At 36.7% G+C, this 13305-nt stretch overlaps 1 protein-coding gene across 1 annotated transcript in view; it reads left to right on the top strand.

Moving 5' to 3' along the window:
- Positions 1 to 898: 898 nt before the first annotated feature.
- CCDC18 (coiled-coil domain containing 18) overlaps positions 899 to 13305 on the top strand; it is a 26899-nt gene continuing 14492 nt past the window's right edge. Inside the window, exons 1-13 of the mRNA XM_010012841.1 lie at positions 899 to 1026; positions 1217 to 1361; positions 1660 to 1827; positions 2825 to 2934; positions 3803 to 3931; positions 6629 to 6725; positions 7519 to 7640; positions 8701 to 9010; positions 9902 to 10002; positions 10112 to 10283; positions 10938 to 11156; positions 11961 to 12071; positions 12879 to 13010. Of these exons, the coding sequence (XP_010011143.1) occupies positions 899 to 1026; positions 1217 to 1361; positions 1660 to 1827; positions 2825 to 2934; positions 3803 to 3931; positions 6629 to 6725; positions 7519 to 7640; positions 8701 to 9010; positions 9902 to 10002; positions 10112 to 10283; positions 10938 to 11156; positions 11961 to 12071; positions 12879 to 13010 (1944 nt within the window). The remainder of the gene's footprint in view (positions 1027 to 1216; positions 1362 to 1659; positions 1828 to 2824; positions 2935 to 3802; positions 3932 to 6628; positions 6726 to 7518; positions 7641 to 8700; positions 9011 to 9901; positions 10003 to 10111; positions 10284 to 10937; positions 11157 to 11960; positions 12072 to 12878; positions 13011 to 13305) is intronic.

Raw genomic sequence — 13305 nt, 5'->3', positions numbered from 1 at the left:
CGCCGCGCTGCCGGAAAAGGCCAGCGCTGGTTTCTGTGCATCACCTGAGTCCGTTTTCCATATCAAGCTCAGTTTGCAAAGTCATGTTTTCTGTGGTGAGGGCTGACGTGGCGTCCCGACCCCCCCTCAACTGAGCAGCTCGCGTTCTCTGTGCTGTGAAGTCCTCGCTGCTCTGAGCTTCATTAATCTCGCCGGTTATTGAATGGCGAGGCAAGGTTTGTCTATGTGCCACCCCTGGAGGCACCCAAGGCCAGGCTGGATGTGGTTCTGGCAGCCTGATCTAGTTGATGGCCCTGCTCATTGCAGGGGGTTGGACTGGATGAGCTTTGAAGGTCCCTTCCAGCCCAAACTGTTGAACGAGTCTGTAATTCTATGCGCTGTCACCTTTTCAGGCACCTCGCCAGCTGCATGGTGCTTCTGAAGTAACTGAGGTGTGTTGTACAAGGGATCTTTAACAGCCAGTGTACGGTAGGCTTCTCTGGTTTTCATAAATCATGAAGCTTCTTGTATTTCATGAATACAAACAACATTTTTTCTCAAAAAAGACAATTTGTGCGGAGTAATTTATATAGAATACAATCCTAGAATCAAGCAGGTTGGAAAAGACCTTTAAGATCATCAAGTCCAACCGTTACCCCAGCACTGCCAAGACCACCACTAACCCATATCACTGAGGGCATATCAAACTCACATACCTGGTGAGCGTGGGGAGAGGTGGTGTGTGAAATGTCACCAGTGACATTCATTAAGTCAGTATTTCCTTGTATTTTTTCCATCCTTTTTTTCCTTTCTACTTGCCTTGTTTAGGTGTCTCTAAAAGTAACTTTGCAAATAGTATTCACATATATTTAACAATGTTTTGACATTAAATGTTATTTCAGTTGTACGTGCGGCGCCGATGGATTGTACGATGTGGACTTACTCTGAAAGTGCTGCTGCTGAAGACCTCGCAAATTTGCAGGCATTATGGAATCAGCTGAGGAGAACTGAAAAGAGCCTACAAACCGTAGAGGAAGAGCTTTCCAGGTATGAGCGCATTTGGGAATGAGAACACCCCGTCTCTTGTGGTGCACATCTGTCTTGTTCAGTTTAATGGATTATCACAAGTAGCTCCTTTTGTGCTTTTCTTTTGAAAACTCTTTATAAGCAATTTAAAATAATAAAGAAAATATATGGTGTAGCAAGTTTTTACTCTCACTCTTAGCACTCATACAAGTGAACGTTATGGCCCCTGCTTGGATGAGGCTGTAGACTTCACTCTGGAGGACCTTGTTCAGCCTAACTGCAACTATCAAGGCTTCTCCAACTGTAAGAAGAATACTGGTAAAACATCTTGCCAGGACTTTCAAAGGAAATCTGAAGTAAATATTGCACTTCATTTCTTATTTTTATTACTTTGGTTTTCTGTTCTTGACTATGTTTATGATAATTGTTTTGCTTTCAGGGCTTGGAGTTGGTACAGTGTAGCATTGGACAATTGTATCAACAGAGAACACTTGGACAATCAACTGAGCTCTCTTAAACATAATATTTAAATACATTTGTTCTGCAGAGTTTTCATTGATGTGTATATTGCTTTCATATGCATAAGTGTGTGTGTATATATATAAAAAAGTATATATATAAAAAAATATATATAAACCCTTTTGTTATGTCTAGTCTTACTCAGTATCCACAATTTCTCATAAAACCACGGAAGAAAATGAACATCTTAAGGAGAAGCTGGATGCCCTTCATGAGCTAAATGCGTCTTTGACTTCTCAGAACCACTACCTAATGAACAGAGTGGAAACAATGAACTTTGAATTGGTGCAGTCAAAAACAAGAGTATGTATCTTCAGTGTCTTCATCAAAAAAGAAAAACAAACCCCAAACTTCCCAAAAAGCTCCAGTGTCCATGACTTTTGAATGTCATTCCAAGCATAACATGCTGGGTTTTTGTTCTGTCTAAATATTAGATAGATTAAAACTTTAATATTCTATTTTTTCATAATATTCAGCATTCATTTTGGAACAGGATAGTTTGGAAACCTATTCCTCCGTGAACAAACAAACTATATTATGACTTCTACCTATTCGTGTTCCAAAGTTTAATCTAAAGCCAGTAAGTCACAGAATGAAGAATACATTATGTAAGAAAATAGCTTAATAATGTTTTTAGCACTGTACATTCACATGTCTGAGCTACATGGAGAATAATGGGAACAATAATGGCATAGTAGTCATTTGTCTAGGAAGTGAAAAATGTTGACCTTTCAGGTTGGATTAATATTATTATTTTGAAAATGTGAAGGTGGGTTAGAAGGAAATATTATATCTAATAAATCATTGCTGATTTAATAGACACTTGCTTTTTCAGGACAACTATAGTCTTGTATTCAGCTTATAGAACATGGCTATGGTTAATGCAGTTTGTTTCAGAAATACTATTTTCAGCCCTGGAGATAAATAAGTAGATAAATAAGTAGATAAAATGTTTGGCTGTCTGGTATATAGTGGAATATAAACAAATAGTGGAATATAAACTTTTGAGGAAAATCAAGAGACAAGCTCAACATATAAAGAAATGAGTCTGCTAGACAGTGTACCACACTGCAGTGATGCTAGGGACCTAGAAGGGTGTTAATTGCAATACTGAAGGTCAGTTCCTGTAGATGAACAAGCATCTTCTACTGTAAGGTTAAGAGCACTGTATCATTCTATAAGCAGATTATTCTTCTGTGTCTCATCTGAAGATGGATGTATGTGTGTGTGTGTATATATATATATATACACATACACACAGACAAGCGTTAATTAAATGCCAAATATGTTTCTGTTTCAGATTTCTTATCTTGAATCAGCTTTAGGTACACGTTTAGTCAGCATTCCAAAGCTGAAAGAACAGATTGTAAACTTGGAAGCAGAAGTTTCAGCTCAAGATAAAATTCTCAGGTAATAAGTGTACTTCTAAATCATTGTTTTACTGTGGTCTGCTTGCCAGCCCAGTCTCTTCTTTGGGATATCATGATAACTGGTACTGCGTGGGTCTTGTAATCTAGGGCTTGAAACTTTCATTTCAGAGCCAAATTTAGGAGGAGGGAGCTGTTTTATTTTGTACTGAATGTACCTCAACAAATGGAGGAAAAAAATAATAAAGGCTGTTAACAGAAACCAGTTTATAATGTATGCTAAACACGAATGTGCCCTTATAACTGACTAGAGTGATTGTATGCTACATGACTACATATCTTCTGTTGTAAACAAGCATACATATTTTCAAACATGACTGTGCAGCACATAAAGTAAAAGATTCTTTCTTCATGAAAGTATTGATCGAGGCAAATGGCCAAACAAAGGTAAACAGTGTCCAGAGGCTGTCAGGAAGACATACCTGGCTGTCAGTTTCTTACAACCTCGTGCTATATAATAATTAATATCTCAATCATCTGTCTTCACAAAAGAAGTAAAAATACTTAATTGACATTTTAGTGCTGTTTCCCATGAGTGTATCCTGACCAGTCATTCATTTTGAAAGAAAAATGGTGATTTCTGTGTTCAGATCTCATGACACGGAGTCAGCCATCTGCATCCTTGGCAGTTGTGACACCTGGTGCCTATTGATGAGCTTTGGACACCACCCCAGACACAGACATAACTCGTGGGGAATCTGGAGACTACGGATGTTCCAAACCTAGTTTTAAGACTTGCAGGGTGTTTGACTAGTGCTTTACAAACATCATGTGCAGAAGAGAGCAATAAAAAGTGAGTTTCTCTACAAAAATGTTCCTGTCCTTTTAATTGTGCTTTGTTTATTTGATAGAGATGCAGAAGATAAACTAAATCAAAGCCAGAAAACAGCAATGGAAAGAGGAAACATGTTGCAGAGATATAAAAAAGACTATAAAAACCTGAAAATGGAGTTAATTGAACAAAACAAGCAAGGAAAGAGGTAACTAAGCAATTTTAATAAATTGAATACGGAGTAATATTGCATGTTTATTTCCATTGGTAGATGTTTACTTTGTGGGATCAAATGATTTCTCTGCTTTAAGGACAGACCTTTCCTACACTATCAGACTACATCTGATAGTTAAGTGAAAATAACATGGTAATTTGCAAGGGTAACATAAAAAAATTTACTGTGCTAAACAAATGGTAACACTCTTTATATTCCCTAAAGGATTATCTGATAGATGAAGTCAACAGGGTGTAACATACGCTCATAGTTCTAAATTGGAACTAATTCTCCGTTATATTTTCTCAACAGTCTGAATTTCAGTTTATTTATGTTAACTTTGCAAAGTATCCCATAAGGTCAAACAGTATTATAGGTTTTTTTAATGACAGGGTGGTTATGTTTTGTGCCTGTCAAGAGTTCAAGGACCATCTGGATGATGTTCTTACTTGTATGAGGTAGTCTTCAAAACTTCAAAAATGGAGTTGAAAGAAATACTAAAGAAAGAAGTGTTTGTTATATACAGAATTAAAAACCAGCACTGGAAAGTATTCCCTCTTACCGTTGGTACGTGTCCCGCGACACTCAGAAGTGTCTCAGAGGGCTTGAAACCCCCCCAGAATCACATATAAAGGTAAAATATTCAAATTTTTTGAGATACATAACAAAAAAGTTGCAAATTAGCTCCACAGTTTAATACCAGATATTCGTGCAATTTAATACCAGGTATTCATTCTGCTATTACACAGCTTTTCTTAATGGTCACTGCTGAGCTTAATGGTAATCCTGCAAGGAGCAGGGAGTTGGACTTGATGATCCTTATGGATCAACTTGAGATATTCTGTGATTCAATGATTCCATGTTGGGGTTTTTTAAAAAAGGGGACAATCTGTGTGAATATACTTACTATCTGGGCACTGTTTAAATCTTGAAGTTTGCTGGTAGTTGCAGGCTGTTGTACGCCACTAACCAGTTTGTCACCTGTTTTTCCCTTTCAGAATAGACACACTGTAGTGGAGAGCTGAAATATGTCCACAATATGTTTTTCCTGAATTACTTTTGATTTTGTCTTGCAAGAAACTACAGTGTGTGCTCAGAACTCAGTATGCAACAGTTCTGAGTTGCATATTTTTGGGGTTGATATGAGGAAAGTGATAGAAGCACAACTTAATCAAGAGAACATTTTTATGTTATCCTTAATCTTACCTGTCTGTATGGTACTGTTGAAAAGGGTGCTGTAATTCCATCCCAATCCCTATTTCCCTTTCCCATTGCTTCCTCTAGCCTAGCAGTTGTGTGGCTACTAGAGGGTTAGGCAATTTCTTTTAACTGTTGGAAGTTACCATATACAATCCTATCCCCTCTAAAATGTTATTTTAAAGAAATTAGAGGAATAAATAACAAGACTCCTGCCTGACCAATTCATTTAACTGTATTACCTGGGACAAAAAAACCCCTGAATTAATGCCTTAACAAAGCATTTCCTCAGCCTTTTGAATGCTAACCCTTTGTTTGGCTTGTCTACCTACATGAAATTACCTCTAACCTTCCTGTTGGAGGAATGGAGATAAATGGAAATACTGTGCTACTGGTGAAGAAGTGCTTTTATTGATGTTCACTGTTCATTCAGAGCATGTGAAGTTGGAACTAGCTGTACTTAGTTAATAGTTGCAGATGTAAATAGAAAAACTAAGCTTCTGCCAGGTTTTAAAGGCAACATAGTGTTATGGTTAGTGTTAAAAATTATTACAGGCTGCTTTTTTTTAATCAGTGATTACAACCACTTACTGTTCTTTGGCCAAGCAAACTGATGTGCTTTAGACTTACACTGTTTTGTTTGTTATTCTGATATCTTTTATCCCCTACTCTGAATAGTTTTGCCATGTCCAAATGGGCAGTGGTCTTCAGACAGAGAAACAGTGATCCGAGGGTGGGCTGTACTGAGAGGAGGCACTTGTCCTGTCCTCGCACTGCCCTTAGTGGAAGAGAAACAAATGCTATTGAGCAGTGGTAATTCTTATGTGCCTGCATTAGGTGACCTGAACAGGCTGCATGCCTGACCTGTCACAAGGTTTCTGTTCCAACTTCCCTAGGGAATAACAAGAGGGGAAAGTAAGAAAGGGGCAGGAGCACAGTGTAATAAAACAAAATAAAGTCTGGGTTTCTCCTTTAAACAGTTGCTCACCTGGTATCATCCCAGTCTCAGCTTCCTTTACTATTATTGATGCCATCTCTCCAATATCCTCCAAATTTGTCCTTTGATCAGTTCCTGTCATTCTTACTGTAATTCCATCATGAATCCATCAAAATCTTTTGCAGTTCCCCTTAAACAGTTTGAATTTTAAGGAGCACTACTGTCTTCTGCTTCCTTATCACGCACGCTAATCCAGTCCCTAAAACAGGCTTTTACTGACAGGGACAGGTGGATGATTTGAATCAAACTCTTTTTGAAGAGGAGTCAATTTTAACATTCTTAGTTTTACTGGAATTTTGCTTACGTTAATATGTCAAAATTATATTTAAAATTATTTTATGCCTGATGTGAAAAGTTTTTAATCTAGGGCTTGGAAAGTTGGAAGAAGAACGGAAATTACCTGGAGCAATTACTTCAGTAGTTGTTTTTAGTATCTGGAGGAGAGTTACATAATGACTGAACTTTGTGATTTTTAAAATTGGTATGCTGCTTTGCAGGGCAGAACAGCAAAGAAATGAAGCTTTGCTGGGTGTGGAGGAGCTGACAAGAGCTTTCAAAAAGTATAAAGAGAAAGTAACTGGAAAATTAGAAAAGGTAAGAGTTCATTCTTCACTTGTTTTTGCCATGCTATTAGGCTTTTGCTTCTTCCAGTAAGCTAGGCAGCAAACAGCAACAGGTTCACCAGTGGGTCAGTTGTTTCTGCTTGTTGGTGGCAGAGTCCTAAGAGAGGTGGGACAGGGTAAACAACTGTTTGTGGTGATTACCTCAGTTACTCAGTTTTAAACTATCTTCTCACAGTCTGGATTGTCTGCATCTTTGAGGTATTCTAATACCGTGGATGTTTCTTCTGTCTCCTGCTTGCCTGCTGGGAAATTTACATTTTAAAAGTATATGATCCTTTTGAAAGAGTTCTTTTGATTCCATCTGTATAAGCTGTTCAATGAAACATGAGATACAGAAGAGAGAAGATGAAAATGAAGTAATCTCCCAAAGTTCCTGTGGTCAAAATTGTTATTGGTTCTGGTCTTGTGGGAAGAGAAAAAAACCAGGCCTGAGACTTGGCTTTTACAGAGAACTTTTATTTGATTAGACTTGTTTCCCTGTGGAGTGTGGAAAAAATCTTTGCCAAACACAAATATGCCCTAAAATATTAAACCAAAATAACATTACTTTTTTCCCGAATTGCAGAAAAAACCAACTTTGTGTTCCTCTCCTTTTCTTCACAACAGTGAGCAACAGAATTATCTACAGGCTTACCAGAAAGAAAGAAATAAGACAAATAAAAACCCTCACAGCATAATGTTTATAGTATTCATGTAAGAAAATGCTGTTGGCCATAGAAGCTTAGATTATTGTTGTACAGTAACAAAAAATATTGCTTTTTAAGGTTAAAGCTGAAGAAGTAATCTTGGGAAAACGTTTGATTAGTTGTGAAAAAGAAAAAGAGAAGTTGAATGAAAAGTGTGTCAGCTACAGAAAGGACCTTGACATCCTAGAAGAGCAATTGAGGTAATGCAAAGGCTTTTAAAAATCTCTGTACAGTGATTTGAGAAGAAATTGCACGTTACAACTCTCACTGTGAATGTGCTGCTCAATTTGTGTAGTTCGAGTGAAATCAGGACCAGCGTCAGTGAACGCTTAGTATCAGCAATACAACAGACAAATCATAATACTAAAAAGGTAAAAAATGTTAGCATATACTTACAAATTTCTAAATTATTTTCTCAAAATCCTTAAACCCATCAGCTGGTTGTCTTTAGAATTACTAGGTTTGGACAAACACTTTCTTGGACAGTTTCAGGCATCCCATTCACATGCACTATCCACACTCACAGTTCTGTCTTAACAATTGTTCTGTAGGCCATTTTGGCAAGGGTGGGCAGTGTGGGAGCACCCTTCCACTAGCTTGAGCCTGTTTAATAGCTCTCTGCTGTGATAGGGATCTTCCTGTAGGCTGCTATGTTATCGCCACTAACTTGCATTGGGTTTGGCACTCATCAAGACCTTTGAGCTAATTCAGTTTGCTAAATCAGGAGGTACCTAAAAATGTAAATGATTTGTGGTGGGCTAAAAGTACAATTGGCTCACAGTACAGTCAGATAGGTGAGAGGAAAAATAGGACCCTTCCCTGTCTTGTTAGTAGCAGAATGCTAGACTAGCTAAGTCTTAGTACATTGTCTTCATCCATTCTGATTTTAGGTATCATTACATAGTTATTTTATCCTGTTCTTAAATTTCCTTGGCTTCAGCACAGTTAAAGTCACCTTGATCTATTTCCTACCAGTGACTCTCCTGATAGTGCTTAACCCTTTATTAAATTGCTTAAGAATGAGAACTAATTTATTCCCTCTTTTTGTTTGCTGATAGCAGTTCGCATCTTGGTCCTTAGGAACAGTGAAATCTCAGTACAGCAGTGAAAACTCTTTGGTCTGTTATATAGAGCTAATCCTAGATTTTGAGAGGAAGGAAACTAGTTAAACAGTACAGTTATGTTGTCGTCTTCTAGTACTTTTAATAATGAAAATCCTCTGTGTTGAGCTATACCTTTTAAATGGATATACTTCTTTAGGCAATTAAAGGAAGAGAATCATAGCACAAAAGAAGAAATTAAGACTCTTGAGGCAAAGAACACTGAAATGGTGTCAATGCTGGCTCGATCTGATCAGAAGATCATGGAGCTTGAGAGTGAACTTCATGAAAAAGAAATAGTACTTCAAGAGAAAAATGTTCTAATAAGTGAAAACACAGAGCTGAGAGCACTTACTGCACAGCAGCGTAACCGCTTGAAATTATGCCATCAAGAAATTGAAGATTCAAGGGAAGAGCTCCACATACTAGAAACCATTATTTCCCAGTTGTCTCTAAGTACACCTGAAGAGGTACAGTAACTGATACATCCTTAGAAATCCTATTAGGTGTCTTAAACAGTTCTCACTGACATTGCATGCAAATCCTGTGACGTTCTTGAGAAATCATTTGCCTGAAATATCTTTGCTTTAGGATGCGTGGATGACATGTTTTCTTAATTGAAATAGTTTTGTCTTCTCATTCAAGAACAAGGAATAGGTGCTTTGGAATTGATTAAGCATTTAAAATTACACTTTCCATTTCCCTGTTCTGTGTATTGATTCTTCAGATGTACGTATAATCTCTAAGACACGATGATGTCTTAGAGAATATACATACCTAATTATCATGTTCCACTGAGGTTCTTCTCAGTGGAACATTTACCATAAGGCAGACATATTGTGTCAACCTCAGCAATGGAGAAATCAGAGCAGGAGAGATGTTTGTAGGAACTTTTTTTTTGCTGTGAAATAGAAGGCACACCATCCCTGGCTGCAAATGAACTTGTTTTACCAGGATGAACTCTGGCTCATGAGCCTGAAGTTTATCATTAAACTGACTGATTGGGAGAGTCATGTAAAAAACCCAAAGTTGTGACCTGACTGGGGTTACTGGAGGGACTGTTTGGGAAGTCAGGAAGGGCTAGAGAGGTGTATGGGGTGAGGATTACACGTTGCACCAGATGTCTTTATTTTGAAGTATAAATGTGAGTAGGTGTAATGAAACCAAAATCAAAATATGCTTTCTGTACGATTTTTGGAATTGCCAAAGTGAACTCTGCTGAAAAGAATAAAGTAATTTTGTATAAAAATGTATTTTGTATAAAAAAAATTTGTTTAGGTTATGTGTGTAGCATAAGAATTAATCGTGCTGCGAAGCAATAGTCGGTTTTGCATTGAACTTGGTTTTCCCTTAACTTTTAGTTTAAATGGCACCACTGGAAACACCAGCTATCCAGCTCCTCAACAAAAGAAGCTCTCTCTGAATCTTGTGAATTGAATAAACCTCTGATTGCAGACCAAAGGTATTACTTTCTGGTTATGGAATTATGGCAAGAGTAGGCAGAAAATAAGGTGGTATTAGAACCAGCAGGTATGAAGGATGTTAGATAATTTTCTCCTCTTTTATAATAGCATTAAACTGGCAATGAAAGAAGCAGAAGTTCAGAAGCCTTGTGCAAATGTAACTGTCTGTACTGGAGCTGAGCATCTTTCTAATGATAATAAAGGACAAGAAAATAGCACGTTATGTGACCTGGAAACAGAGCCTGTCAAATTGCTCAGAAGTCAAGGTAAGCTTACAGGAGTAGCTGTGCAGTTCTGTCTGATTAATCCACAGAACAGGAATTTTTTGGTGGGATTTACATAGTTTGTATAGTGTTTTTTTTTTTTTAATATATCTCTGTGAGCTGACAAATATGGTTTGGTTGAACAGGGAGTATTTTGCCACCTTGGAATTCTGGAAATTGTCATGTTCTCCAGGCACAATATTCTTCTTTCTTTTGCTAGTCAAGTTACTTGTTCAGCAATATCCAAGCTGTGAGTTGTGTTGTAAGAAACCCACGTATTTTTCCTTTATGCAGGCTATGCTGAGGTCTCCGTATTTTCTCTGATTCTTTTCTCTGTATCCTGCTGTTGCAGAATTTTTGCAGTTGATTCTGCGATTAATATTAGGACTGCTCCATGAAATTACTTCAGAGCACCTATATAATTACACTTTCTTCAATATTTTGGGGGTGTTTCTTGGTATTTTTTTGTTTATTTGGTTTTTTTTGTTTGTTTTCACAAGCCACAGCTTTAACTTATGTTATGGGGAAAAATAAACAGTTTTGTTTCTGGATACTGTATGTGTTAGTTGAATGTGCTGTCATGAAATTACATTTCTCTTTGGTTTGTATGATTATTTGTTTGAGTGCTGGTTTGTAAATTAACCTTACATTTATTTTTTCTACTTTGAGAGAGGAGAAAATGTCAACAGTTGGAACTTATCAGCAAACAATTTGAAAAGGAGAGACAAAGATTCCAGAAAGAGATAGAAGAATTACGCACTAAACTGACAAAAGCAGATGATGAGAATTCTTCTTTGAAGACCAGCATGGCTCAGAGAGCCAGTCATTTTCAAGTCATGCAGGAAGACCTATTGAAGAAGGCTTCAAAAGCTAGTAGCTTAGAGAAAGAAGTAAGTTTTTTTAGCAGCACTGAAAAAATACGTCACTTTTCAATTAGCTCAGTAATCAAAGGTAATTAAGACAGTAGTTATGAAAAAACTGCAGTTGCCATATTAATTTTAAAATCTGGCTTATTTAAGAAAAATTGCAAGTAAACTTCTGAACAAGCAGAAAAACTTAGATAGCAGCCTTAAGTTGTTACTTGTCAGAAAACTTCTTTTAAAGCTGATGTAGTTAGTGAGCTTTACCACTACTGTTTTGATTCGTTATATGGAAAATATGCACAGTCTTGTTGCTTTCATATGATTGAATTAATGTGTAATCTTAAGATGAAGAAACAGTTGTATTTTTCTTCATTAAATGTTAGTACAGTTGCCAGAGATTGACATCATTACTGTAGAGTCACAAAAGAAAGAAATGAAGCTTTAGCTAGCTCTTCTCTGGTTGAGTAAGTTAAAATGCTAATGTTTACATTCTGGTGCTAATGTGTTTACAGAATTCCAGCATAATGGGATTTGCAATGTTTCCTAATAATGGCCATATATGTTATAAATCTGTAATAGCTAAATCGTTCATATGGCACTGACAATTATAATTAATCGGATAAATTTATTCTGAATTCTTCTCTGTAAGTAGTAAAGCTTAATAGATCATACAAAAAAAACCCACACCCCAAATAAATAAATAATTAATAATACTAGGAAACAGTCGTAGCTAAAAAGGAATTGATGAAAGTATATACAAATAAGAAAGTATACACAAATACTTGAATAAACAGTTGTCTTCATGCTGTTTTGTGCCATATTTCATTTCAGATAACAAAGAAATCTTCTCAACTTTCTGCACTTGAGAAACAGTTGGAAGAAAAAACTATTGCTTACTCCACTGCTGCAACAAGAAATACTGAGTTGGAACAGGAACTCATGGTAAAATGTTCTCAGTGAGAAACTACATTTACGTAAAAAGATATAAATGGAGGTTAAAGTTTAAGTTAAAACAGTATTATTCCATGTATTCAAAATGGGTAGACTTTCAGATCTACTAAACAATCTGTGCAGTTTTTAGACAATGCAAGATTTCAGTTTAAAACTGAATCTTGCTTCAAATAAAACATCCCTTTTTCCCTGCTTTTGAACATGGTAAGCTATTAATGGACATGTTACTTGTTCCTTGTTATGGTATGTTCAATGAAAATGTGGTCCTATTATTATAGCATTGCCATTTGTTCCAGTGAAATGTATGTAGACCTGTGAATGAAGGTCTTCTAAATGGTAATAAGTGAGGAAGATGATCTAACACTTGGAGCACTGTAATTCTTGTCCGGGTATTGTTATACAAACTCTTTAGTTTTGAGAAGAGGTCTAAGGTTGCTAGAAAATGAAACTATTTATTTGGTCCTTTGAAATGGAAACCTGTATTTTAAAGATTCCATCTATTGATGTGAACTTAGAATTGCTTTTTGCCTTTGTCAGAAGTTCCTTGTTCCAGTTGTTATAATCTGTGCCAGCTGTCCACCTTGGCAGACACCTTGTCGCTATGTAGTAGCTGCATTTAGTGGCATTCTCTAACTATGTTATAGGTGTGACATCCTTAGAGACAAAACATGCTGTGTATAACTTCATTATTTTCTGTCTTGTTCTTTTATGAAATCTAGCAACTCAATCATCAAAACACTATTTAATAATACAACTGAGTATTTCTATTAAGTCCTTTTTGTTGCTGCTGTTTCCCAGGAAAAAAACAGATGCATTCATGAGTTGGAAACAGCTATCAGTGAAGAACATGAGCAAGTAACTTCTGCCTTAGAAAAAACAGCATTGGCTCACCTTGAGCAGCACAAAGAGATGGAGAAAGAGATACAACTAGTAAGAGCTTCCCTTTGTGCTTGTATGTAAGAGTGATACACTTGGTAACTTTTTTCTGTGTTAATTTCTTTGTCAGTAATTCTGAGGCAGCTCTCCAATTAAAAGGTTGCATTGCAAAGTTATATCTTCTCTCTGCATTTCCTGATTTTAGTTCATTTTTCCATCTAACACTACATAACTTCATGATTTCCCTCTGAGATCTTCCTATCTTCTTTTCTGCTCAACTGAAGAGAAATAAATACTTAAGAAGAATACTGTAAAGTATAGATTTTTTGCCTAGTGAGGTTAGACCAGG

This window comes from Nestor notabilis, unplaced genomic scaffold (assembly GCF_000696875.1).
Source record: "Nestor notabilis isolate BGI_N333 unplaced genomic scaffold, ASM69687v1 scaffold3794, whole genome shotgun sequence".
In the NCBI taxonomy this organism is placed as follows: domain Eukaryota; kingdom Metazoa; phylum Chordata; class Aves; order Psittaciformes; family Psittacidae; genus Nestor; species Nestor notabilis.
This window is presented reverse-complemented; position numbering and strand designations above follow the sequence as displayed.